General features: G+C 40.2%; 1 protein-coding gene across 1 annotated transcript in view; it reads right to left on the bottom strand.

The window, feature by feature from the left end:
• Nucleotides 1–1,796: 1,796 nt before the first annotated feature.
• Nucleotides 1,797–25,571, bottom strand: part of LOC133864611 (ubiquitin carboxyl-terminal hydrolase 6-like) — a 29,881-nt gene continuing 6,106 nt past the window's right edge. The window contains exons 5-18 of the mRNA XM_062300996.1: nt 18,117–18,217; nt 17,851–17,977; nt 15,854–15,913; nt 15,699–15,766; nt 15,363–15,413; nt 14,955–15,063; nt 3,670–3,758; nt 3,378–3,447; nt 3,059–3,139; nt 2,847–2,942; nt 2,709–2,757; nt 2,467–2,586; nt 2,300–2,374; nt 1,797–2,033 (exon numbers count right to left, since the gene is read on the bottom strand). Coding sequence (XP_062156980.1) covers nt 1,978–2,033; nt 2,300–2,374; nt 2,467–2,586; nt 2,709–2,757; nt 2,847–2,942; nt 3,059–3,139; nt 3,378–3,447; nt 3,670–3,758; nt 14,955–15,063; nt 15,363–15,413; nt 15,699–15,766; nt 15,854–15,913; nt 17,851–17,977; nt 18,117–18,217 — 1,152 coding nt within the window. The 3' untranslated portion in view covers nt 1,797–1,977. The remainder of the gene's footprint in view (nt 2,034–2,299; nt 2,375–2,466; nt 2,587–2,708; nt 2,758–2,846; nt 2,943–3,058; nt 3,140–3,377; nt 3,448–3,669; nt 3,759–14,954; nt 15,064–15,362; nt 15,414–15,698; nt 15,767–15,853; nt 15,914–17,850; nt 17,978–18,116; nt 18,218–25,571) is intronic.

Genomic DNA, 25,571 nt, shown 5'->3' with positions numbered 1-25,571 from the left:
TCTTTTATCCTTGTAATAAGACCTCTCAATGGCTGCAAAAAACTAAACTTGATTATACACTAATTGAACCTAAACTTCTAGAGTATTTAACTCTGACATCATATCAAAACCAAACTTGCTTGTACGTTCTTGGATTCCACGTGCGAAGTCTAAGCCATCAACCAAGAGAGGATGGTAAGTATGACTGTTACGTGTGTAGTCCTTGTTAGGTATTGGGTCTATTAGGAAATATTATCTATTAGGTTATTCAGCTCAATAGTGTTTTATTGTTTTACTAGTTGTTCAGTTCATTAGTTGTTTTATTAGTTTACTATTGTTGTGTCATGTTTATTTTTTTTTATGTTGTTATTTGGATATGATTTTGTTCATCTCTTTTATCTTTTTTAAGAGTCCTGTTTTCAGGTTAAGTTAAATGGAAATTCTATTTAATGCGGGAACTCCATTTTCTATTGTATTCAATTTTTTTGAATGTTGCTTTGTTATTGAATAAAAAAAAATCAACCAAGGAAATTATCAAACATTGTGTTTGTAAGTTTAGAACACCTCTACTTGGTCATAGGAGGTCAACGATATCTCGAAAATCCTACTGTATCTATCGTTCTTGTTAAGTTCTCATCCTACGTTACGTAGGCACGTAACAAGGACTGTACAAGGAAGACAATTATTAACCACTAATGATTGTTAATCGTATAACCACTTTGACAGGCGATTGGCAAAAACTGCTAACTGTCTAAAGTGGTACGGTTAGCGTTTTTAAAGCAAGCGAAGATAATTAATAACCACTAATCACCTACCCTTAAATAAAATATATATACATACAAAAACAACGTAGTTTTGATATAGGATTTCTTCTTTACTTGGTCTTTCCATTTTCTTTCTCTTTCTCATTTCTCTCCGCCCAGTTCTCACGCTGCAGCAGCCCTCACACAAAGTTCTCTCACCTCTCAGTTCTGAATTCTCGCCTCTTATTGTCTTCCTCAACGTGCTCTATTTCTGCACGAAAAAGGAAGAGTCTAGCGTTGGCTTTGGAACCAGCTTGGTTATTTAATCCACTTACAATAATGATATTTACACAACACATTCACATAAGGTCGGACCCATGTGAGTAAAACCTACTACATAAATCCCACCTCATATGAGTGTGTTGTGTAAAGTATGTTGTGCAAAGGTCACTTCCCATCTGCTTATATATATGCACAACAATTTTATACTCTTAAAAAAATAAAAAATAATTGATTACTTTTTCATCTAAAACATTAAAGCTTAAAATAATTTTTTTTTTCTTTAAAAAAAATAAAAAAAAAAACAAAAAAAACAAAAACTAAACCAGACTCAAAGCAATCCCATAACCATCTAAAACTTAACTAAAAAAGAGTCCAAAAAAAAAGGCCAAAAGGCTAAGGCGGTGCGGTTAAGGTTTCAAAATACTGATAACCGCCTAAAGCAGTATAGTTAGCAGTTAGAGATAATAATTGCTAACCATAACCGTTTGTACACCCCTAGTGGTAAGGACCCTCTCCATTTCATAGTTAAAGATTTTATTTTATTACATCTAACGATGTAGATGATGCCATGTCATTTAAATTTTATTTAAATGTCATGACAACATATTCACTGTAGCTCCATATACACCATTAAATCTGTAAAATTTAAGAGGATCCTATTCTGTCCCATATTGTTCAAAGCATAAACAACATTGCATCTACTCAGTCACACAAGTCTCACTAGATCGACTGGGGGTTTTGGGGGAAAAGGATTATTTGCAATTCTTTTCTTCATTTTGGAATCCAATAATATAATTTAAAACGCACCCTCATATTAAAGGCTGTAGCACACATTTTTTAAAATAAACACCAATGGTACAATTCGAAAACTCTGTAATTGCTACTCATTTCACAATCTTTGATATACCATAATAGTACCTCTCGATGCCAACCAAAAGGTGCTTCAACGAGTCCAAAGACACAAGACCAAAGATTACATAGGGAGGATGCGGGCCTTGTACATGCATATATAAGCCATATGCCAATCACCTGACACACGAAAGAAGTTAAACTTCAGCATTTGGTGAAGGACTATTACAACAGTAGCATGATGTTCATAAGGACAGTTATATAGCAAAACCATAAAGAGATGGGCATAAAAAGTTGAGAATTGGGTCAGTCGTCACAAAATGAGTGGCTATTTTATTGAACATACACTAACATGTATAGTTTCCAGTATCTTTTGTCTGTTTGCACTTGTATGCTAGGGCAAAGTATATAGCTATTATATTAAGTCCATATAACTGCAATCTTACCTCCTCCAGACAGTTTTGTGATGTCTTCCTCCCGTTGTACGAGAGGACTGTCATCATCATACTCGATCCATTTTCCTGCTACCAGCAACGGTTATTCATTAGTTAATCTTACATTTCACTGAAGCTAATGGTACGGAGTACTGAACATTATATTCTAGAGAACTGACCACTTTCTTGCTTGACCCAACCAACATAATGCCCTGAATCAGCACTCCTACCCTTGTGGGTCAACACAGCAACCAAATCATAAATTCCAGTCATGTGTGTCTCACTGGCTGACGGAACACCTGCAATATAGGATCATTTAGACAGTGAAAAAGAGGGACTGCATGCACTAGATTTCCATAAAGCCATACGAAGTCTACAATAGGCCCCAAGTTCAGCTAACATGGATAGTATAGGTTGCTACCTTCTTGGGATGTAGCCATAGATGGCTCACCGCTTCCATTTGATGATCCCTGTGTGCAAAGATGAGACATGAGATAATAAAATTATGACATAGACATATGTCTTTTTGACTGCATGTATAGCTAGGTTTTGTAGTCACCTCTGCATTGGACATCTTGACATCATTGTCTTTTGAACCAGAGCCATCCACACTAGCTTTCAGACCAAGTTTTTTACCTTCCTCATCTCTTAGCCTCTAAATTTTACAATGTAAAAATGAAAATGTCCAACACAACAAAATAGCATTAATCAAATATTTTTGAAACGAAGATGTAACTTTAAAGTTCATCAAAGCCAATGGCAAGCAGAAACCTTGCGAGGAACTTCCAATTTTCTGCGGAGATCATCTGAACACAGATCATAAACATCTAACTCCAAGGGATAATCCACTTTCTGAGAGAAGTGAAGAGATTTAAATTAACATAGATACCGAAAATTTTAAATAGCAGTGAATCTGAATGAAATAGGGAAACACTGCAGGTAAGCATATACTTAACCCCTACCACACAATAATCATCCCAAAGAAAACTTATTTAAAAAATAAAATAAAAAAATCCACAATGATACAAAAGAGATAAATCCAACCTCTTTAGTTTAATAATACTACAGGAGAAGAAAAAACTGGCATTACCCTCAAAATTTTGGCCTTCTGATTTGACTCCCTCTTCCAGAAAAACCGCACGAACTGGATGGTCAAGTACCTTGACAAAAAATAAAAGTTACATCAGCTGTAAGAATTTAAATAAACCCACAAAGAATGTACAGGACACCTAACAAAGATTTCCTTACTCCTTATATCAGCATAATTCAGAAATAAAATAGGAAGATCCCCATTGTTGGGCCCTATGAGACCACATAGTGGTGGCTTCCATGCTATAAAGAGGGGAAAATAATAATTTATAATCAGAAGAAGCAAATTATACCTTGGCAGGCCATCGATACGAGACTCTTTCAAATAAATTGCACTACGCCCCAAGGATGGGGAAGCCTTTTCCAATTCTGATTTTAAACCCTACAAGAACCGTGCAATTAACAAGAAGATTGTAAAGCTTATCCAACCACTCAATTTTGAAAGGAGATTTTCATTGTTGAAATGACCATTTAAGAAACACTATTTTTTTCCTGTCAAATTCTATAAAAGAATTAAGAATATGACAGATTGAAATAACATGGTGCGAGTTAAATGTTACAAAACTTCATTGGCAAGTTCCCTTGAAAATCCTTACCATAAGAGAAAAAGCCGATGCAAACAAAATAGTAGAGATCAATTGGCCTCATAATGTACAAATAGGAAACACTGCACATTACAAACTCTCACCTGACAGTCGATCAAATAAAATTATTCAAAGACAATAATAACAACTTACCAGATCGCTGAGACTTACATTGTGCAATTCTATCTTGCTTAGTTCAGCAATAAAATATTTTCTAAATCCAATTATCACTCTCTCTTTTCTCTCCCGTCGGCACATGTAAGCATGTCACGATGGTTCACACCTTTCTGTTATGATTCTCGGCATCAGCGCCAAAAGCTAATCATTTTGGTATCCTGCGATGGGGTATTCGAGTCGTTTATTCGTTGAAGCTAAGGTTTTTGATCTTTCGGTAAAGGAGGGGGTCTTACAGTGTTATGCATTGCGGAAAGAAGCAGGGGTATTTCTCAAGCTATTTTCTTGGGCAAGGTCAGCATGGAGTGGCTTTCAGCCACATTGGAGGCGTTGATTCAAGGAGAAGGGCAGAGAGAGTTTGTGAAAGTCTTTGAGGGTTGGCAGTAGAGTGTGCATCGCTCAAAGGGGTTCAAACCACCACAACCAATTTTTGACTTGGGTGGAATACGATGATGGTGATCTGCGTAGCTTTATCATCATCCCTGTGATGCAATCAAATAATAAAAAGAAACAAAATAAAAAGATATGGGCTACTTCGAGAGAGCCTTGATCTCCAATGGCTACTTCGAGAGAGCCTTGATCTCCAAAACAACCAAAAGGTCTAGGTTTAATATTCAGCATGTTTATTCATTGAGTAGGATTACACTTAAATAGATGACGGCTAGGTCATAAGACTTAACCATTAGGTCTAGCCGTCATAACACACTGCAGGAAAATAAATTAAGAATGGAAAATATATTCCTTATTTAGCTAAGACACTTAGGGAAAGAAAATATGGAGAAGTATTCTACTCCTTATTTAGCTAGAGGCTTCTTATTATGCTAGAGGCGGCTAGGGTTAATGCAGCTAAGGTTAGGGTTGTTGTTGCAGTGCGGCGGCTAGGGTTAGGGTTAGGGTTAGGGTGTGCTGCTACAGTGCCACATCAGCCCTAACTTGCTATCCATATCATCCCTCTCCCCTAACATCTTCCTTGTCCCCGAGGAAGAATTCTGGTTTTGCAAAAATCAGCCCCTGGTCTTCCTTCTCCTTCTCATTTTGTTTCAGTTCTGTTTTTGTAAAAATTACTCCATGCTCTTCCGACCCGTGCTTCCTCTCTTCTTCTTTCTTCTTCACATTCTGCTGCAGCACCCCCATGATATTTTCAGCCCCTTCTGGACTAGCTGCTACAAGAATTCCAGCAACTCCTTCCTTGACCACACGACCATCCGGGCTTGAAATATCCCCAGAAAATTCAGGCGACATCGTGACGTCCTCGGTAGGCTTGATATTGATTATATGGGGCATAAAATTCGTACCAACAGAACCTGCGTTGGACTCTCCTGTTATGGGCAAGGATTGGCTTGTCGGAGAGGTGCGTGGTGGAGAAAAGCTTTCCATTCTTTTCCTGATCTCCTCCATCCGTTTGCTGGCTTCTTCTTCTCCTGCCCGTAACCTCTTACGCCCGTTCTCCTCTGCGTCACGTCGGTCCCTGGCGGACAGCATCTCAAATGCCTCGGTCATTCGGGCTGTCAAGGCCTGCACCGCTTGCTCCAAGCTGCCCATGCGTCCTTCCATAACTTGCTGTTCGTGTTGCTGGGTGAATGAACGCGTGGCTGGTCTTGCTTCCACCGCAAAATCCAAGTAGGCCTTGTTCTTGTTGCGGGAACGACCTATGGTGATTAACTGGAATTTTTCTCAAAAAAAAAAAAAAATTTCTGGTTTCTAGTGAGGGAAACTGGGCCTCAAGGTTTATCAATGCGGTTAACGAGAGGAACCCCGGCTCTGATACCACTTGATGCAATCAAATAATAAAAAGAAACAAAATCAAAAGATATGGGCTACTTCGAGAGAGCCTTGATCTCCAATGGCTACTTCGAGAGAGCCTTGATCTCCAAAACAACCAAAAGGTCTAGGTTTAATATTCAGCATGTTTATTCATTGAGTAGGATTACACTTAAATAGATGACGGCTAGGTCATAAGACTTAACCATTAGGTCTAGCTGTCATAACACACTGCAGGAAAATAAATTAAGAATGGAAAATATATTCCTTATTTAGCTAAGACACTTAGGGAAAGAAAATATGGAGAAGTATTCTACTCCTTATTTAGCTAGAGGCTTCTTATTATGCTAGAGGCGGCTAGGGTTAATGCAGCTAAGGTTAGGGTTGTTGTTGCAGTGCGGCGGCTAGGGTTAGGGTGTGCTACTACAGTGCCACATCAGCCCTAACTTGCTATCCATATCACCCTGAGGGACGAGAAGGGAAAGGATGGAAGAGTTGTGCTCTTGAGTTGCAAAAGGTGCTAGCTTTCTTTGAGACATATGTCAATGCTAGGTGTTCATCTAGCAGAGTGTTTCACAGTGGTGTTCAGATGTTCAGTATGGGTGGTTCTGTATTGATGGTAGAGAAGAAGAACTCGACTAGGGTTGTGAGTAGTAGGTCATATGCAGAGGCCCTGGTAAGGCCAGGGCCGGTTCCGTCAAGTGCCACCAGGCGCAAGGGCAATTATGGAATTTTAGATGGCAGTAGAATCGGGTTCGAATGTTAGAGGCAAGAGTGCGCTTGGGGCATTCCCATGGAATCCCTTGAATCACGTTGGTGCTGTCTGTGCAAAGGTCCTTGAGGGTGATATGTGAGTAGACCCGGATTTCGCGCAACAAGGAGGTTGATGGTCCTAAAAGAGGAATAGAAGCCTTAAACCAAGCGCGTCCGTTGGGGCCTAGCATATCTCGACCCAGCTCGAAGGGGAAGATTTCTAACTTGCCAACAAGCTCGGGCGCGTCTTCTCTGGTGGCCCAACCCACTTGGACAAATGCCAAAACTCTGGGCCCATTTAGGCCTCATGTGGTTCATGTCACTAGCCAATGTTGACACAGGCCAAAAGTGAAATTTGAGTGGAAATACACTCGTGCATGGGTGGCTCATGCTTGAGCTTGGGTTAGGGCTCATTTTGAGTCGTCCCTCCACTCAGCCCGCTGGTTCTTCAGCGGCTTTGACACCTCCCCCTCGTGACCAGCATCGACTGTCCTGACAGAGATCGAAAGGGGAATCGATGCAGAATTTGAGACCTCAGCAGGCAGTTCTGTCTCAAGGGTGCTCCCTTCGACCAACCACCTGTCAACACCGCAGCCTACCAGAGCTCTTGGTTCTTGTCCAGTCCGCACCAACATTGACTTAGAAGTGGGTATTTTGGATCTTCACTTGCGCGATGATAGGTCTATGGTTGTGGGTTCGATTTCTAGTAGATATGTCGTTGATGAGGTGGTTGGTGTTACCAAGTCTTGGAGTAGCAGATTCTGAGGGAGGTCCTAAGGTCTTGGAGTGGGCACTAAACCTTAAGACAGAAGGAGCATGTTGACTCCATGATTGAATCCTAGGGTCCCCTTCCCTCCTTTGGACATGAACAAGGGGTGAATGCAGTAGCGAGGGAAAGGAATTGGAACATGTGTGGCCATCCCTGTTGGCAGGTAGTGTTGATGGGTCGTCCCTGGCCATTGGTAGTGGGAACGAGATACCTGCTCTCTCGGAATTGGTTCTCTATTCGGGGGAAGAGCCTAGGGACATCGAACCATTGAATGTTCATCCTCTTGTTGTTGAAGAGTCGGTTTTGCATGTCTCAAACTCTTCAGATTGGGTGGTCCAAGAAGTTATGAGCTTCTGTCACGTAGTGGGGCTGTCCTATGAGGGGTTTGAGGATGAGTTGTTGGCTTTGCTCACTGCCATTGAAGTGAGTCGAAATCAATATAGTCTGGCCAGTTCCACTAGTTCTCTTTCTAAATCAATGAACAAAATGCATCGTGAATTAAAGATGTTAGCTTGTTCTATTAACTACGACCTAAAGGGAGGTAAGCCTAATAGAGGCAAAGGTAAGGGGAGAGGACGTACTAACTCTTTGTGAAGCCGAAGATTTTGTCTCGGAATGTGCGAGGGTAGAATGAGAGGGATAAGAGGTTAAGGGTTAGGATTCTTAGAGAATTGAAGGCTGATATAGTTTGTCTACAAGAAACCAAACTGGAGCTAGTGTCTAGGGGCATTGTGTGCAGTCTTTGGGGCTATCATCATGTGGATTGGTGTTTTTTGGGCTCGAGCAAGGCTTCTAGAGGGATCTTGTTAATGTGGGATATGAAGACGATAGAGAAGATTGAGGAGTATGTGTGTTGGGGGGGGAGTTTATTGTCGCTTGCTCATTCAGAAATGTCGAAAATCGTTTAAATTGCTTTTGCGGGTGTTTATAGTCCTAATTCTGATGGGGATAGAAGGCTTCTCTGGGATGAATTGGTGAGTTTACTTAGTTGGTGGAATTTGCAATGGTACATTGAGGGAGATTTTAACATCACTCAATTCCCTAGTGAGAGGTTGGGAAAAGGCCATTTTACTCCAGCTATAGCGGAATTCTCATATTTCATTTTTTATCAGGGTCTTATGGATCTTCTTCTTGTAGGTGGAACTTTCATTTGGTTGAATTATCTAGATCTTCCTTCCTAGTCTAGAATTGACAGATTTCTTGGCTCTCCTGATTGGGAAGCCCAGTATCCTAGTGTGTCTCAGTGGAGGTTGCCTAAACTTTGCTCAGACCACTTCCCTATTCTCCTTGAATGTAGATATTTTTAGAGGGGTAGAAGGTATTTCAAATTCGAGAATGTGGTTAATATCTAATGGTTTTGTGAATAGGGTGAAACGGTGGTTGACTTCTTATCGCTTTCGAGGCCAAGGTTTTGAAAGCTAATTTAAGAGTCTGGAATGAGGTGTTTGGCAATGTTGAGAGGCAAATAAGCTTCTTTTGGAAGAATTACAAAGTCTTGAAGTTGTTGAAGAGAGGGCCTTATGTGATAAGGAGAGAGTGAGGAAGGTTAAAACCATAATTGACTTGGAGAGGTCCACTCCCATGCAGGAGTTGAGTTAGAGGCAAAAATCTAAGGCCTTGGGGTTAAGAGAGGGTGACCCATGCACAATTATTCCACCAATTGGCCAAATCAAATAGAACATATAACTCAATTGATTCTTTGATAGTTGATAATACAGTTTCTACCGAGCAGTTCAGTTGGCCGCCTCAGTTGGACAGCCTTTCTTGACTCTATTGGGGAGGTTGAGGCCAATTGGTTGGAGAGAGAGTTTGAGGATGGGGAGGTTTTGGAGGTGGTGAAAACTATGAACAATGATAAGGCCTCGAGCCCTGACAGTTACTCTACAGCGTTCTTCCAAGTTTAGTTTGGTGGGATATTTTAAAAGAGGATTATGAAGGTCTTCCATGACTTCCATACTAGAGGCAAGTTTGAAAGAAATCTAAATGCTACTTTCATTTCTCTCATTCCAAATATTTCAGGGGTTGTTGATCTTAAAGATTTTCGTTCGATAAGTCTAGTGAGTGGCATTTGCAAAATTATTGCCAAAGTTTTAGCTGACTGGTTGAAAATGGTATTGGAGAAGATTATTTCCAAGTCTCAGAATGCATTCATCGAGGGAAAGCAAATTATAGATTTCGTTCTCATTGCTAACGAATACCTTGATAGTAGAATCAAATCTAAGAGCCTGGTGTGCTTTGCAAACTAGATATAGAAAAGGCATAAGATCACTTTAATTAGTACATTCTACTGTGCGTGTTGAGGAGGTGTATTTTTTGGGGAGAAGTGTTGTACCCGAATAGCTCATTGTATCCCTTCGGTGTGTTTTTCTGTACTAATGAACGACACTCTCAACAATTTTTTTAGTAGTTCTTGTGGCCCAAGACAGGGAGACCCTTTGTCTCTGTTGCTGATTGTTATTGTTATGGGGGCTTTTAGGTAAGCTGATCTCAGCTACAATGAAGGGATTTTTTTTATCTGGCTTTTCTATGGGGCCTAGGAATGCAAGTGGGATTGATATCTTTCATCTTCTGTTTGCGGATAACACTTTAATTTACTACGAAGCTGACATAGATTTCCATTATCTGTTGTGCTTGTTTTTATATCTTGAAGTTGTCTCAGGTTTGAAGATTGATTTGGCTAAGTTAGAAGTGGCCCATGTTGGTAATGTCTAATGTAGGTCTTGCTCGTATTTTGGGTTGCAGGGCCTATGAAGGACCTAGGTCTTCCGTTGAATGCTTCTTTTAAGGCCAAATCTATTTGGGATGGCATTATTGAGAAGATTGAGTGTTGTTTGGTTGGTTGGAAGAAGTTGTACTTGTTTAAAGGGGATAGGATAACCTTGGTTAGGAGCACCTTGTCTAATCTGCCGACTTACTTCATGTCCCTGTTCCCCCTCCCTGCTAGAGTTATCAAATACGTTGAGAAGTTACAACGAGATTTCTTGTGGAGAGGTACAGGTGAAGAGTTCAAATTTTACCTGGTAAGTTGGCCCAAGGTATGTTCTTCGATTCCTGAGGGGGGTTTTTGAAATTTGCTTATGTTCAACCAAGCTCTTCTAAGAAAGTCGTTATGGCGTTATGCTTATGAGAGAGAGGCCTGTGGAGAGTGGTAGTGAACTTTAAATATGGTAGTCAGTTGGGTGAGTAGTGTTAAAAAAACAAATATCATGCCAAAAATGAATGCAAAGGCTATCCCCAACCTTATAGGAAACATAATTGGAAAAAGCTCTCCAATTTTTCATAATATACCTCCTCCTGTTATGAATTTAAAAATTGTTAGTTGGAATGTTAGAGGTATTAATGATGCAAGGAAAAGAACTAGCATTGGCAATCTTCTTAAAAGGCTTTGATGGCGATTAGTGCTTTGACAGCGCCGCCTTTTGGTGCCCAACCCTCGTCGGAGCCTGGTGGGGGAACGCTCAGTATGTCTCCCTCGACTAGCCTTCTTCGGCGTGGCTTCCTTCTCCTGAGCGAAGTGGGTGGGTCTCCTCTCTCTTCGGCTCACTCTGTGGGTGTGAAGATGAGGGGCGTTGGTGCCCCGCCAAGGTTTGGGCACCCTCATCTATTGTCGTCTTCCTTAGAGATGGGTGAATCTTCGAGAGGAGATGTTTTTGAAAGGGTTGGTGGTTCTCCCGAAGTCGCGATAGATGTTGGTTTCTGTTTCCATACTATGGGGGTCTCTCACGAAGGGAATGTGAAGGGCTTTTTGGATTTATTGGCTCAAATTCATGTGGCACAACATCAATAGGTTTCTGTCTCCACTCCTAAGTTTAAAGAGAGTAGAGATGTGAAAAACTTAAGAGTTCTCGATTAATTATGATGCTAGGGATTTTGGTTCTGCCGAGGCAAAGGCAAGAGTGCCCTTGATGTGGTGTAATGGTCTCTGGGTTTCGTGGGCTGGTTCCTGTTGGGGTGTTTGGATTTCCTTCTGTTTTTGGATTTTGCAGGTGTATATTCTTTTTTCTTTCTTTTTCATATTTTGGTGTCTTTTTTGTATACTTCAAGTATACTTAGGGGCGCCTTTACACATTTTATAAATTTATCTACTTACCTATCAAAAAAAAAATCTTCTTAAAAGTTGGAAGCCAAACGTGGTTAGATTACAAGAAACGAAGATGGAGTCTATTCATGTGGGTGCTATTCGGAGCTTATGAGGTGGACCTTTCACTGGTTGGGTGGTTCTCCCAACTTCTGGAACCTCTGGTGGTATTCTCCTGATGTAGGATAAACGTGTTGTGGAATGCATAGAAGAGGCAGTAGGCTCGTTCTCACTATCATGCAAGTTCAGGTCAGTTTTGGATTAGTTTGTTTGGGCTTTCTCAGGGGTATATGGCCCTAATGATAATTCTGAAATACTTCTTCTTTGGGAAGAATTATCTGGGATTTTTCATTGGTAGGATATTCCTTGGTGCATTAGTGGTGACTTTAATGTTACCCGTTTCATGAATGAGCGTGCTGGTGTTCCACGTCCAACACCTGCCATGGGGGAATTCTCAGACTTTATTTCTGAGCTATAATTGCTGGATCTCCCTTTGATTGGAGGCTCTTTTACTTGGTCCAATAATCAAGTCCTTTTCTCCATGTCCAGGATTGACAAATTTTTAGTTTCTCCTCTCAGGGAAGCACATTTTCCAAACCTGCTTCAGTGACGTTTGCCGCGCCCATTGTCAGATCATTTCCCTATCTTGCTAGATTGTGGAGGTTTGACCAGGGGTTCGGGCTCTTTTAAGTTTGAGAACAGGTGGCTGAAAGCTAAAGGGTTTGTAGAGCTTGTTAAATTGTGGTGGGATTCTTATCATTTTTATTTTTTTTGGCACTCCCTGTTTTGTCCTTGCTAGAAAATTAATGCAATTGAAGGCTAACTTGATTCGTTGGAATAAAGAGTTCTTCGGAAATGTCGAAGTTTGGAAAAAGGCCTTGTTGGAAGAGATTCAAACTCTTGATGATTTAAAAGAGGAGAGAGACTTGGCAACAGATGAGAGAGATAGGAAGGAAAATGCTACAAATGATTTGGCAGAAGTGGCCCTCATGCAAGAAATCAGTTGGAGGCAGAAATCTAGGGCAACTTGGCTTAAAGAAGGAGACAACAACACGAGGTTCTTTCATTGTCTTGCTAATTCCCACAGAAGACACAATTTTATCTCTAGCTTGTGCATCGATGGCAATGCCACTTCCGAGATGGAGTTGATTAAAGAATCTATCACTCGATATTTCTCGAATCTCCTCACCGAATCAGCTCTTTGGCGTCCCTCTTTAGACGGTTTGGAATCCCTTGTTTAGATTCATCCTAAGCGGATTGGCTGGAAAAACCATTTCAAGAGGCGTAGATTCTTCAAGCCTTGCTGAGTGTGGAGGTGGACAAAGCGTCGGGTCCCGATGGCTTCACCATTGCTTTTTTTCGTTCCTGTTGGTCTATTGTGAAGGCTGATCTCATGAATTTCTTTCATAATTTTTATGAGCATGAGAGGCTTGTGAAGAGTCTTAATGCCACTTTCATCACCCTTATTCCGAAGACGCTTGGCCATTTGGAGGCAAGGGACTTTAGACCTATCAACTTGATAGGGAGCATTTACAAGATCCTGACAAAAATTCTTGAGAGTAGATTGCAGCCAATAGTGGGAGCTCTTATTTCTAAGAGCCAAAATGCTTTCATTGAGATCATGAATTCCTGGGGTTTTATGCGAACTTGACCTGGAAAATGCTTTTGATCATGTTAATTGGGACTTTCTTTATTATTTTTTGAGACGTACGGGATTTGGCCCTAAATGGAGGAAGTGGATTTCGGCATGTATTTTCACAGCTCCCTTCTCGATGTTGATCAATGACTGCCCGCATGGCTTCTTCGGTAGCTCTTGGGGTCTTTGCCAAGGGAAGCCTCTATCTCCTCTTCTCTTTGTTTTAGTCATAGATGCCTTCAATAGGATGCTTTCTAGAGCAATAGGGGGGGGAGGTAATGGTCCGTTTGGGTAATGGATTTTTGAAATTAGAATTAAATTCTTATTTCATTTGCGAATTTCGATGCAAAGAAAATGTGTTTGGGTGATGAGTAGAATTTAAATTCTTTTTAAAATTGTATTTGGGTGTTGGATTTCTGAGATTAAAAAGTAGTGTTTTTTAATGGTAGGAAATGAATGGAAATGATTTGAGGTATGAAAAGTTGAGTATAATGATTGGTGTTATGAAAAGTAGTGTGGAATAATGATTGAAATAATAATTATTTATTATAAAAAAAATGTTAACAGCTATATTATTTAATTATTATTTGTGTGTAGTGCGGGTACTGTGCAGACATGACATGTGGGACCCACAAGAAATCAGACAGTTTTTGAAAAATGGTTGCATTTCGGGTTTTTTCCCGGGTTGAATCCAGGTTGGATTCAACCACCCAGTTGGAAGGAAAAAACCCGAAGAGAATTTAAATTCTCTTTGGTTCCCAAACGACCCATTTCTTTCTGGCTTTCGAGTTGACAATCTCAACAATTCCCCCTTGGAAATTTCACATCTGTTGTTAGATAGCTAGTGTCTTATAGAACTCTATCTTCGGTTTCTTTGGATTAGCGTGGGTTATGCCCCGTCGAGGAATAGATCTCTTTGGTTATTGGAGAGGGCAGTTTGGTAGTCCTCAAAATGAACTTGTTTGGAAGATGATTCCACCTTGCTTGATGTGGTGTATTTGAAGATAAAGAAATAATCGAAGCTTTGAAGACAATAAGAGAACAATGATGGAATTAAAGGCCTTCTTCTTCAATATCCTTTACCAATGGATGGTTGCCTATGAGTGTTTTCATATTTCTAGTTTTCATGACTTCTTTTTTTTTTTCCTGGATAAGTGTTTCTCTTGTATACTTCTTGTGTACTTGGGTACGCCCTTTTGCATTTTAATGAATTTATTTACTTATAAAAAAAAAATAACAGTTATTTATGGTAAATACAATTAAAATCAATTCATTTAAAAAATAATAATTCACATTACCATCTATGCCTAGTTTGTCTATTGTGATGCAGAAGGCAAACATATACCACATCAACATAAGAATATACTTAACATACAATTATGGCAACAGGTTTTGTAGTTGATAAAGATCACTTTAAGGAATATTCAGTATATAACACAAAACTGCAAGTGCAAACACGAACTTGCAGACCACATTGTCATTTTTCCTGTTATATTGCCTTTGGGAGGCTGTTAGCCTCCCCCCCCCCCCCCCCCCCCCCCCCCCCGCCAGAAAAGGAAGAGGGGGGGAGGTTTGACAGTCCAAAAATTACTTAAAAGTTTGAACCTTCCAGACTTCCACAAGACAGCTCAATTTAGCAAGACAGAGCAACACCACAAACTCAAGTTCTAAGGGACATGGTGATTAGCAAGTGCGAGGCAAAAAGCACCATTAGAAAAAATGTTGTATAAAGAAAACAAAAGAAGCATTCAATCCGTAATTGGATAATATTCCAACAAAAAAAAAAAAAGGAGAGCTCTTCACAATTGGATGACAATACTTACATGCTTTAGTCCTTCATGCAAATGGTTCACCTCTTGTGATATGTGGCACTTAAGAGAATAAACGGATTCTGCCTCTGAGCTTTCTTCACCACTTTCTTCACAATGCACCCTGACCCCACCAGCACAAATAACACATTTATATATATATAAAAAAATAATAATAATAATTATTCAAACCTTCTGCTTTTACTAAAACAAAACAGAAGAACAACATAAAATCCATGGATCACAAAAAGATGCCTATATATAAATGTATTAACTACTTACAGTCATTAATAAGCCAATCATGTACCAAGCAAGCAATAAATCAAATTTGTAACCTTTTCATCTATTGTGGGATGGACAGAGTCATAACTAAGCTTAGACTACTGCTCTAAACCAGTATGAAACAGTGACACACATCGCTACCTGCTAACAAGTTCGATGCCAAAGAGGGCCTTCACTGTATCCGGATTTTCACTGCAAGTGAATGTCATAAGGATTAGGTTAAACTACTGGTTAACAAAAACAGAAACAATTAACCCACAAGTGCTGGTAAAACAAAGAAGACCATAGTGCTACAGAAGAAAATGCTAAATGGTACTTTTACCTAAATTAACTACATAAGAAGTTCCAAGGAGAAAAAGGGAGGGTGGGCACCGGGAAGTTTGTGCACATCAATTATCTAAGATAAACTTTTATGCAGCCAAATATCAGTTCCAACACATACACACGTGCCTAGCACAGTAGGTAAAAGAAAGATACCTAGAACCAGTCGTTTTGAGAGACTGAGAAAGTGTATATAAAAGTTGAGTCCAACATTCTTCAGCATCCTGTTACACATTTAAAATTGAAAAGATCAACTTACTACCAGATCAAATCCATATGGTTGTTAAAATCAGACAAAGGTAATTTAAGACCTGCTGCATGAAGACACCATTGTGCAGCTGGCCAAATTGAGGATACTTTTTGCGCAGCAACTGCAGACATAGAAACAAATGAACATGATATGATTCCCTCCAAGTAAGGAAAATGCAATAGCAATCAATCATTGGGATTAGGTTTGCCAAAAACAATTTTTCATGAAGAGGCTCAGCTTTGATGAATTGGATGAACATCAAAACACTAGCAAAGCAAACCTACCAATGGTCAAGTAAATCATGACTCCAATATCTGAGATAGAAGACAAAGTCAAGACGACAAAAAAAAAAAAAATACTAGAACTGCTAAGAGTGCATTTGGCCCTGTGATTTGGCAGGGTCGATGAGCGTTTTTACAAAAAATCACCAAAAAAAATTGTGCTGGGCAGTGCGTTTAAAAAACGTTGGCGATTTAAAAATGTGAAAAATCGTGGGGTGTGTTTTTTAAACGCACGATTTTAAAGCCCAACAGGGTTTTCACATGGCAGGTAGCATAGACGTCAGTTACCAAGATTGACCCCGTTAAACAATGAATCCCATGAATACCCACCCAAAACAAGACCAAACCCACATTCTCTTTTCTTTTTCTTTTCTCACTTTGCCTCATTGCTCTCTCATTCACCTCATTGAGGTCAGTTTGCTCTGCCTACCACACCGGTCATCGAGCTGTTTTCTGCAGCGTCTCAACCTCCAAATGTCAGGTAAGCATCTCACCTTATCTCTCAAGCATGAGCAACAGTGAAACCAAACAATGCTTCATCTTCAAGCTAACAATATTGTTTCTTCTTCTGCTGCTACTAAAAGTGACTTGTAATGTTCTTCTTCCTCTACTTCAAGAGGGTAACAGGTCCCTTTTTCTTTATAAAAAAAAGCTAGCCTAAGTACAATTGTGGATATCTTATTTTTTCAGGCATCAAGCAGTGTGGATATCTTATGTTTTGAGAGTAGTACAAAGTTTTAAATTACTTTAACTTACTTGAGAAGTTACGATTCACATGATTTCACACTCTAAACTATTGTTCCAACAAAACTTCTCACAGAGAGAAGCAGCTTTGGATGTTCTTTTGAATCATAAATATTCTTGATTGTCGCGCCCCTAGGTGGAGATTTTTAGGTGGGAAACTCGTGCTTTTACATTAACATAATGTTGGGTTCGTTTCAGAGTTTTGAAACTATTGTTGCCGTTTGTGACTAAACAGCTATTTGTCCACTCAATTTGAGAGAGAGAGAGAGAGAGAGAGCCAACAGTCGCATTCCACTTCTCTCTCTTTCAAGAAAGGCCTAATATTTCAGAAGTTATTTACTTATTTAAAACATAACTGGTTAGTATAGTTTTCAACTTCAGTAGTTCCACTTTTCCACTTCAAAGAGTTCGTGCAAAGTTATTAGGCCAGATTTATTATATTTAATTGTCATCTTATTATGTCCTTATTGGTAATTTGCACCTGAAACAACATTTTTATATCAATTTTATCCAAACATTCAATTGACAAAAACAAGACTCTTTTATAAATTTTACCAAACGCTTAACTACGATTTTAAAAATAGCGTTTTCATAAACTACGTTTTAAAATTGCTATTTTTTCAAACTGAACCTTTTGAAACTGCAATCCCAAAGGACCTAAATGAGCCGTGGTCATAAACCTTAGCAACGGAAGAATACAGAGCATGAACTGAATGACATTCTTCTAACCCATAACATGAGAATCCACATTGCAAGAGAATTCAAGTTTATCATTTTCTTCTTTTTGTATACCAAGTTCACTAGCATTGTCCATGGACAAGGTGCCATCTTCATAAACCATAGCTTTTGTGCATAGACATTTTTTTACCAAAAATGTAACAATTAAAATATTTCTGATTTATGCCATAGCTTTTTCTACAAAGTCCATGACACCATACCTTAGGTCATGGTACTCCAACAAGTAACCCAAGATTGTAAAGGAAAAATAAAAGAGGTGCAATATCAACTAAAAGAGTAAAACAAGAGAACAAACCATCCAAAATTGCATTGGTGCCACAGGCTTGACACTTTTATCGAGCTCATTAAATAAATCACGTGTCGCTATAGCCAACATATGAGAAGACTGATCCACATCGTTGCTTCTTTCAGAATGTGAATACCTAATCACAATTAAAAATAATAATAATAAAAAATAAAAAATTGATCTTGGTCACATAATGCAAATCAAATATGGAAACAACCATTCACAGAGCATATTCTGTAACAATTCATGCTGATTGATTGAAGAAGAGAACTCACTTGATCAAAGCTGACTTTAACTCTGGAACAGAATGCAGACATTGTACTGTGGAATTCATGTAACAGGTGTTTCCCAAATTAAATAGACCAGCACTATGACCCTAGAAGCAAAAACAGCATGGACTAAGAATTTCAAAGTATAACACAGAACTATCAATATTAAAATAATGATGATAAAAGACTAAATTAGGTAAAAAAGAATAATAATGCTCTTTGCATCCATTTCACACCGGCTGATGTGGCGTGCTTTAAGTGGCTTTCTTTTTGCTTTTTTTTTCAAGTGGCTGACATGATAAATTACTTAAACACTCCACATCAGCCGCTATGAAATTAGTGTTATCAATGGGTGTGAAGATCAACATTACTCAAGATATAACATCTTAATTTTCAAACTAAGAGAAAAAAAACATATGTAAAAACACAACTCACATGCCCACATGGGATTGAACTTCATTACCTCAACCTCAACCCTTTAACTCATGGCAAAGAAGATGCCATATTAGCATGGGCAGAGCCAGGGGTGGCGAGAGGAGGCAAATGAGCCCCCGACCCACCTAGCTTTTAACCCAAAAATGCCTTACTAAAGATAGAAGTTTTCTTTTTTTGGGGTAAGTAGATAGAAGCTTATTTATAGCTTGTATGACATGAAGTTGTACACTGACAAACCACACAGGGGTTATGCGGTGTAGATGTGTAATTTGCATCAAACCGTGACTCTTTGTTTCCTGATTCACTATGCCACTCATATTTATGTTCCTTATCACATGTAATCTACTCAGGGAAAATAGTTTAAACTTTTTAAACCCAAAATATCAATCGGGCCTCACAAACTTTAAGAGTAGGAGAGTGATATGTCACACGTGCGTTGTAGCTTTTTGGGAGGTAAAGGATTAGATCAAAAAGGTAATACAAAATAGACAAGAAAATCTAGAGAGTTGTAAATTTTATCATAAAAGAGATAAAAATTGATATTAATTATTGAGTTGTCCACCCGCATATAATAAAATATTATAAACATCACATATTATCATCATATTGGTTATAACAATAACATTGTTGGCACAATGAATGTATTAGCATCAAAATATTTCAAACTCTATTTTATGTTTAGAAGGCGGGCCTCCATTGAACATCGAGAACAACGAATGCAGCTTTATCATGTTTCATATGTTCTTTAATATATGCGCTTTGGGCACTTATACTTCTTTTTTTTTTTTTTTTTGTAAGTAATAAAACCTGTCTTATTAAAAGCGTAAGGTACCCCTAAGTACACCAGAAGTATACAAGAGAGAGCACCTAACTAGAAAGCAAAAAACAAAGCAGCCCACAAAAAGAAACCCAACAAACCTTCAAAAACCCAAAGCACAACACCCTTCTACACCATGTGAGCCTTATTTTTCATATGCCGAGAGGACACGCTTGCATCACCATAATTAATGGAGTTTACTAAATTCAAAATCTCCCTCCTACCTTTAGTCTTTTTTTTTATAAGTAAATGAAATTTTATATAAAGAAAAAAAAAAGCGTAAGGCGCCCCTCTAAGTACACTAGAAGTATACACAAGGAAACGCCTAAGAAGGCAAAGAAAAACGAACAAGAAAATCAGAAAAGCTAATAAACACGGGTGACAAAAAAGCTTCCGTCCAAAAATACAACAAATGTAAAAACGATGCAACAATATTCTCCATGGAATTCTCCAAGTCTTCAAAACACCTAAGATTTCTCTCCTTCCAAACACACCAAAGAATGCATATAGGCACCATCTTCCAAACTGCAGCACTCCTTGACCTACCCGCCTTCCACCAACAAGAAAATAAATCGACAACTCTCCTAGGCATAACCCAAGACATACCAAACCGAGAAAAGACATGATTCCACAAAGTAGAAGCCACATCACAATGAAGAAGAAGGTGGTCCACAGTTTCCCCGTCTCTTTTGCACAAGTAGCATCTATCCACAATGATGATCTTTCGCTTCTTGAGATTATCCGCTGTAAGAATCTTACCAAAGGCTGCCGACCACGCAAAGAACGCCGCCCTCCAAGGAGCTTGAGTCCTCCACACACTCTTCCAAGGGAAACGACTACCCTCACCGCCGGCCAAGGAGCTGAAATAGGATTTAACCTTGAACACCCCTATCTTGGAAAGGACCCACCTAAGCCTGTCAACACGATCTCTACTCACCATGGCTAAATGTAACACATGAAAGAAGGATGCAAAGACACCCACTTCCCAGTCATGCGCCTCTCTAACAAAGCTCACATTCAATTGGATAGAGCCGCCCAAAACCTCCATATTATCCGCAACGGAAGCATCCTTCATCCGAGCAATACCAAAAAGAATAGGAAAAGCTTCCCTCAACACCCTATCCCTGCACCACAGATCATGCCAAAATTTTGTCCTAACCCCATCCCCCACCTCCAATCTAGAGAAACCAGAGAAACTCCCCCACCTTTTCCTGATATTCTTCCACAGCCCCCCCATCCCATGAGCACCTACAGGCTCGCGGGAGCACCACCCACCCCACAAACTACCATACTTGGCATCCACTGCAACTCTCCACCAAGCTTCTCTCTCTATTCCATATCGCCACAACCATTTACCTAACAAAGCTTGGTTGAACAATAACAAATTCCGAATACCCAACCCCCCATCTGAAATTGGAGAACAGACTTTCGACCACCTCACCAAGTGAAATTTAGATTCTTCACCCAAACCACCCCAAAGAAAATCCCGTTGTAGCTTTTCTAAGCAAGCGGCAACACTCCTCGGGAGATGGAACAGAGACAAAAAGTAAGTAGGCACATTGGCTAGGGTACTCTTAATAAGGGTTACTCTACCATCCTTAGAGAGATACATCATTTTCCAACTAGCCAAACGACGATCAATCTTCTCAACAACCCCGTCCCAAATATGAGTGGACTTATAGGAGGCCCCCAAAGGAAGACCAAGATACTTAACCGGCAAAGTGGCAAACCCACACCCTAAAATATCGGCTAGCCTTTCCACTTGATCAACATGCCCCACTGGAATTAAATTTGACTTAGCCAAATTAACCTTCAACCCCGAAGCTGCTTCAAACAGGAGGAAGAGACTCCGCAAATTACGTAACTGAGAATCAAGAGCACTACAAAAAATCAAAGTATCATCTGCAAACAGAAGATGCGAAAAATCTGCGTCACCTATTTTAAAACCTCCCAACAAACCCCCACTAACTGCAGCTGAAATCATACGGCTCAAGGCTTCCATCACAAAAACAAACAAAAGGGGTGACAAAGGATCCCCTTGTCTCAGACCTCAAGAGCTACTGAAAAAACCAAAAGGGGAGCCATTGATTAACACCGAAAACCGCACAGTTGATATGCAATGAGCTATCCACGTACACCATGTTTCCCCAAAGCCACACCTCCTCAACACATACAAAAGAAACTCCCAGTTAACATGATCGTATGCTTTCTCCAAGTCCATTTTGCAAATGATGCCTGGAACCCCCGATCTAAGCCTACTATCAATGCATTCATTAGCAATTTTACGGTGTGAGTTGGCCACCCTGTGAAAGAATTTTGTGTTCTTATTAAGGGAGGGGGATAAGAACACAAAATTCTTTCACAGGGTGGCCAACTCACACCGTAAATTCAACCAAGTGGACTCTTTGAATATTAATGGTATTATTTCCAGAAATCCTGCGGAGATTAAGGAACACTTGGTGCATTTCTACAGTAATTTGTACTTGGAGAATTGCTTGTGGCGGCCTAGGGTGGAGGGCCTTTCTTTTTTAGCCATTGATGCGGAGGAGAGCATCTGGCTAGAAAGAGCTTTTGAGGAGAAGGAGGTGTGGGACGTGATCAGGGATTTGAATGGAGACAAGGCGCCGGGTCCTGACGGATTCACTATGGCTTTCTTTCGGAAGTGTTGGAATTTTTTAAAATCTGACATTATGGATGTTTTTGCAGAATTTCATGCTCGAGGCAAGTTTGAGAAGAGTTTGAATGCTACCTTTGTCTCTTTGATTCCTAAGAAGACTGGTGCCATGGATGTCAGAGACTTTCGCCCTATTAGTTTGATAGGGGGTATGTACAAGATTATTTCAAAGGTTCTTGCCAACAGATTTAAGTCTGTTGTGGGCAAGATTATCTCCAACACTCAGACTGCGTTTATTGGAGGTCGTCAAATATTAGACTCTGTGCTTATTGCAAACGAATGTGTGGATAGTCATATTCGATCAGGGGAACCTGGACTCCTGTGTAAGCTAGATTTGGAGAAGGCTTATGATCATGTGAACTGGGATTTCTTGCTCTCTTTGCTACAAAGATGTGGTTTGGGGGAAAAATGGAGGAGTTGGATACGTTTTTGTATTTCTACGGTGAGATTCTCCGTTCTTGTAAATGGAACCCCTTCGGGTTTCTTTAGTAGCTCTCGTGGATTGCGGCAAGGAGATCCTCTTTCTCCGTTATTGTTTGTGGTGGTTATGGAGGCTTTGAGTCAGATGCTGACTGCCGCATTGGATCAGGGTAATTTGACAGGGTTCTCAGTGGGTTCCAGAGATTCTGAGGCCTTAGTTGTGAACCACCTACTGTTTGCTGATGATACAATGATTTTCTGTGATGCTCAAGAAGAACAAATTCGACACTTGAGATGTATCTTTTTAGGATTCGAGGCAGCTTCTGGTTTGAGAATTAATTTAAGAAAATCAGAAATTGTCCCGATTGGTGGAGTAGAGGATGTCGAAAGGTTGGCTAATCTTCTTGGATGTAGGGTTGCTTCTTTGCCTATGACTTACTTGGGTTTGCCGTTGGGTGCTTCTTACAAGTCCAAATCCATTTGGAATGGTGTTATTGAAAAAATGGAAAGGAGGTTGGCGGGGTGGAAAAGGATGTACTTGTCGAAGGGTGCCCGGTTGACTCTTATTAAAAGTACGCTCTCCAACATTCCCACTTATTACTTATCTTTGTTTCCTATTCCAGTGAGGGTGGCTAATCGTCTTGATAAAATTCAAAAGGATTTTCTTTGGGGAGGCATTGGTGGCGAGAAAAAATTTCATCTAGTGAATTGGAACAAGATCTGTACGCCTTTGTATGCAGGTGGGTTGGGAGTTCACAATCTCATCCAGTTCAATCGAGCGCTCCTGGGTAAATGGTTGTGGAGATATGGTAGGGAGAGAGAGGCTTTATGGCGGTTGGTGATTGATGCCAAATTCCAGAGTCTAGAGGGTGGGTGGTGCTCAAAAGAGGTTTCGGGTTCTTTCGGAGTGGGTGTATGGAAACATATAAGGAGGGGGTGGGAGAAATTCCGCAACTTCGTTCGTTTTGAAGTGGGGAGTGGATCAAATATTAGCTTTTGGCAAGATTGGTGGTGTGGGGATGGTTCCTTGAAGCAATGCTTTCCAGCTCTTTTTTCTATAGTAAGGAACAAAGACACGTTGGTGGCGGATAATTTGGTGGTTCATAATGGTGTACTTCAGTGGAATGTTCTTTTCACGAGACAAATCCAGGATTGGGAGATGGACATGGTCCTTTCTTTCTTCGATCGATTATATTTCACTTCGACTCGTCAAGGAGAGAGTGACAGATTAGTGTGGAATCCCTCCAAAAAAGGTTTATTTGAGGTGAGATCCTTCTACGATGAGCTCATTAAGGAAGATGGCCCTTATTTTCCTTGGAAGAATATTTGGCGTGTTAAGGCTCCAACAAGGGCGGCTTTCTTCGTTTGGTCAGCGGCTTTGGGCAAAATATTGACGCATGATAACTTGCGTAAGAGGAATGTAATAGTAATGGAGTGGTGCTGTTTATGCAAGAAGAGTGGGGAGTCTATAGATCACTTGTTGCTTCATTGCGAGGTCGCCCAGGCTCTTTGGAGCTACATTCTTATTTTATTTGGGGTTGAGTGGGTTATGCCACGAACGGTGTTGGAGTTGTTAAAGAGTTGGGGAGCGGCAATGGGGAGTGGTCAAGCTATAGAGGCTTGGCGTTTAGCTCCTTTGTGCTTGCTTTGGTGTATTTGGAGGGAGCGGAATGCTCGTCTATTTGAAGATGTAGAGACATCTATGGTGGAGCTTCGGAAGCGGCTGATCGATACTTTATATTTTTGGATAGCGCCACACCATAGTTTGAGTGTATTTACTTATGTAGATTTCTTAAATTTATTTTCAGTTCGACCCTGTTAGGGGCTCTCTTGTATACTTCCCGTGTATAAGAGTTGCGCCCCTCTGCGCTTTTTAAATTGCTATTACTTATCAAAAAAATAGAATCAAAGGAAATACCGTCCACCCTAGGCCTCCACCTACTCGGCTCATGAAATAGCTTTTGATAGAACTCAACTACGTGATCGCCAATTTCTGTCTTATTAGAAGAAAGAGTATCTCCAATCAATAAAGAGTCAATAGAGTTGAACCGTCTGTTTGAATTTGCTATGGAGTGGAAGAATTTAGTACACTTGTCCCCTTCTTTTAACCACAAGACTCTAGATTTCTGCCGCCAGCTCACCTCCTCCAAAAGAGAACACCTCTCTATCTCTCTGACAATCTCTGTCTTCTTCTGAAGCTCCTCCTCAACTAAAGCCCTACTTTCTTCAATAGCATCAAAAGCTTGAAGTTCTTCAAACAACTTCCTCTTGTTCCTCTCTACCTTACCAAAAACATCTTCATTCCAAATCTTCAAATCCTTTTTCAATGCCTTTAGTTTACAAGCAAAGGCAAAACTAGGAGTAACTTGAAACGAGTAAGAATCCCACCAATGTTTCACCTTCCCCACAAATCCTTCTGCTTTAAGCCACATGTTCTCAAATTTGAAAGACCTGTTCCCCCTAGAGAAGTCACCACAATCAAGAAGAATCGGAAAATGATCTGAATAAAGGCGAGGAAGCCTCTTTTGAGACGACACAGGAAACCAAGCTTCCCAATCAGGGGAGGCTAGAAAACGATCAATCCTAGACCACACAGGGGGATCAAAAGTACGTGACCAAGTAAAAGCACCCCCAGCAAGAGGAAAATCCATGATACCCATCTCAAAGATAAAATCAGAGAACTCTCTCATAGCAGACCTACTACCCTCACCAGACCTTTCACTAGGGAAACGAGCAACATTGAAATCGCCTTCTATACACCACGGCAAGCTCCACCAACTAAGAATCCCAGCCAACTCATCCCAGAGCAGACTCCTATCCATATCAGAATTCGGACCGTAAACACCTACGAAAGCCCAGACGAAACGATCCACTACATTCCTAAAGGAAACAGCAAGAGTAAAAACCCCCAAACACACATCAACTTTCTCCACCACCCTATTATCCCACATGATCAAAATACCCCCTGAGGCCCCACAGGAGTCTAGACAACACCAATCCACATGATTGCAACCCCAGAGACTGCGCACAAAGCTACTCGAAATATCATGAATCTTTGTTTCTTGGAAGCAAATGATATCTGCCTTCCAATCTCTGAGCAAGTTACTAATCCTTA

The sequence above is a fragment of the Alnus glutinosa genome, chromosome 3 (assembly GCF_958979055.1).
Source record: "Alnus glutinosa chromosome 3, dhAlnGlut1.1, whole genome shotgun sequence".
Classification (NCBI taxonomy): Eukaryota; Viridiplantae; Streptophyta; class Magnoliopsida; order Fagales; family Betulaceae; genus Alnus; species Alnus glutinosa.
The sequence above is the reverse complement of the archived record's forward strand: the minus strand, read 5'-3'. Positions and strand labels throughout refer to the sequence as shown.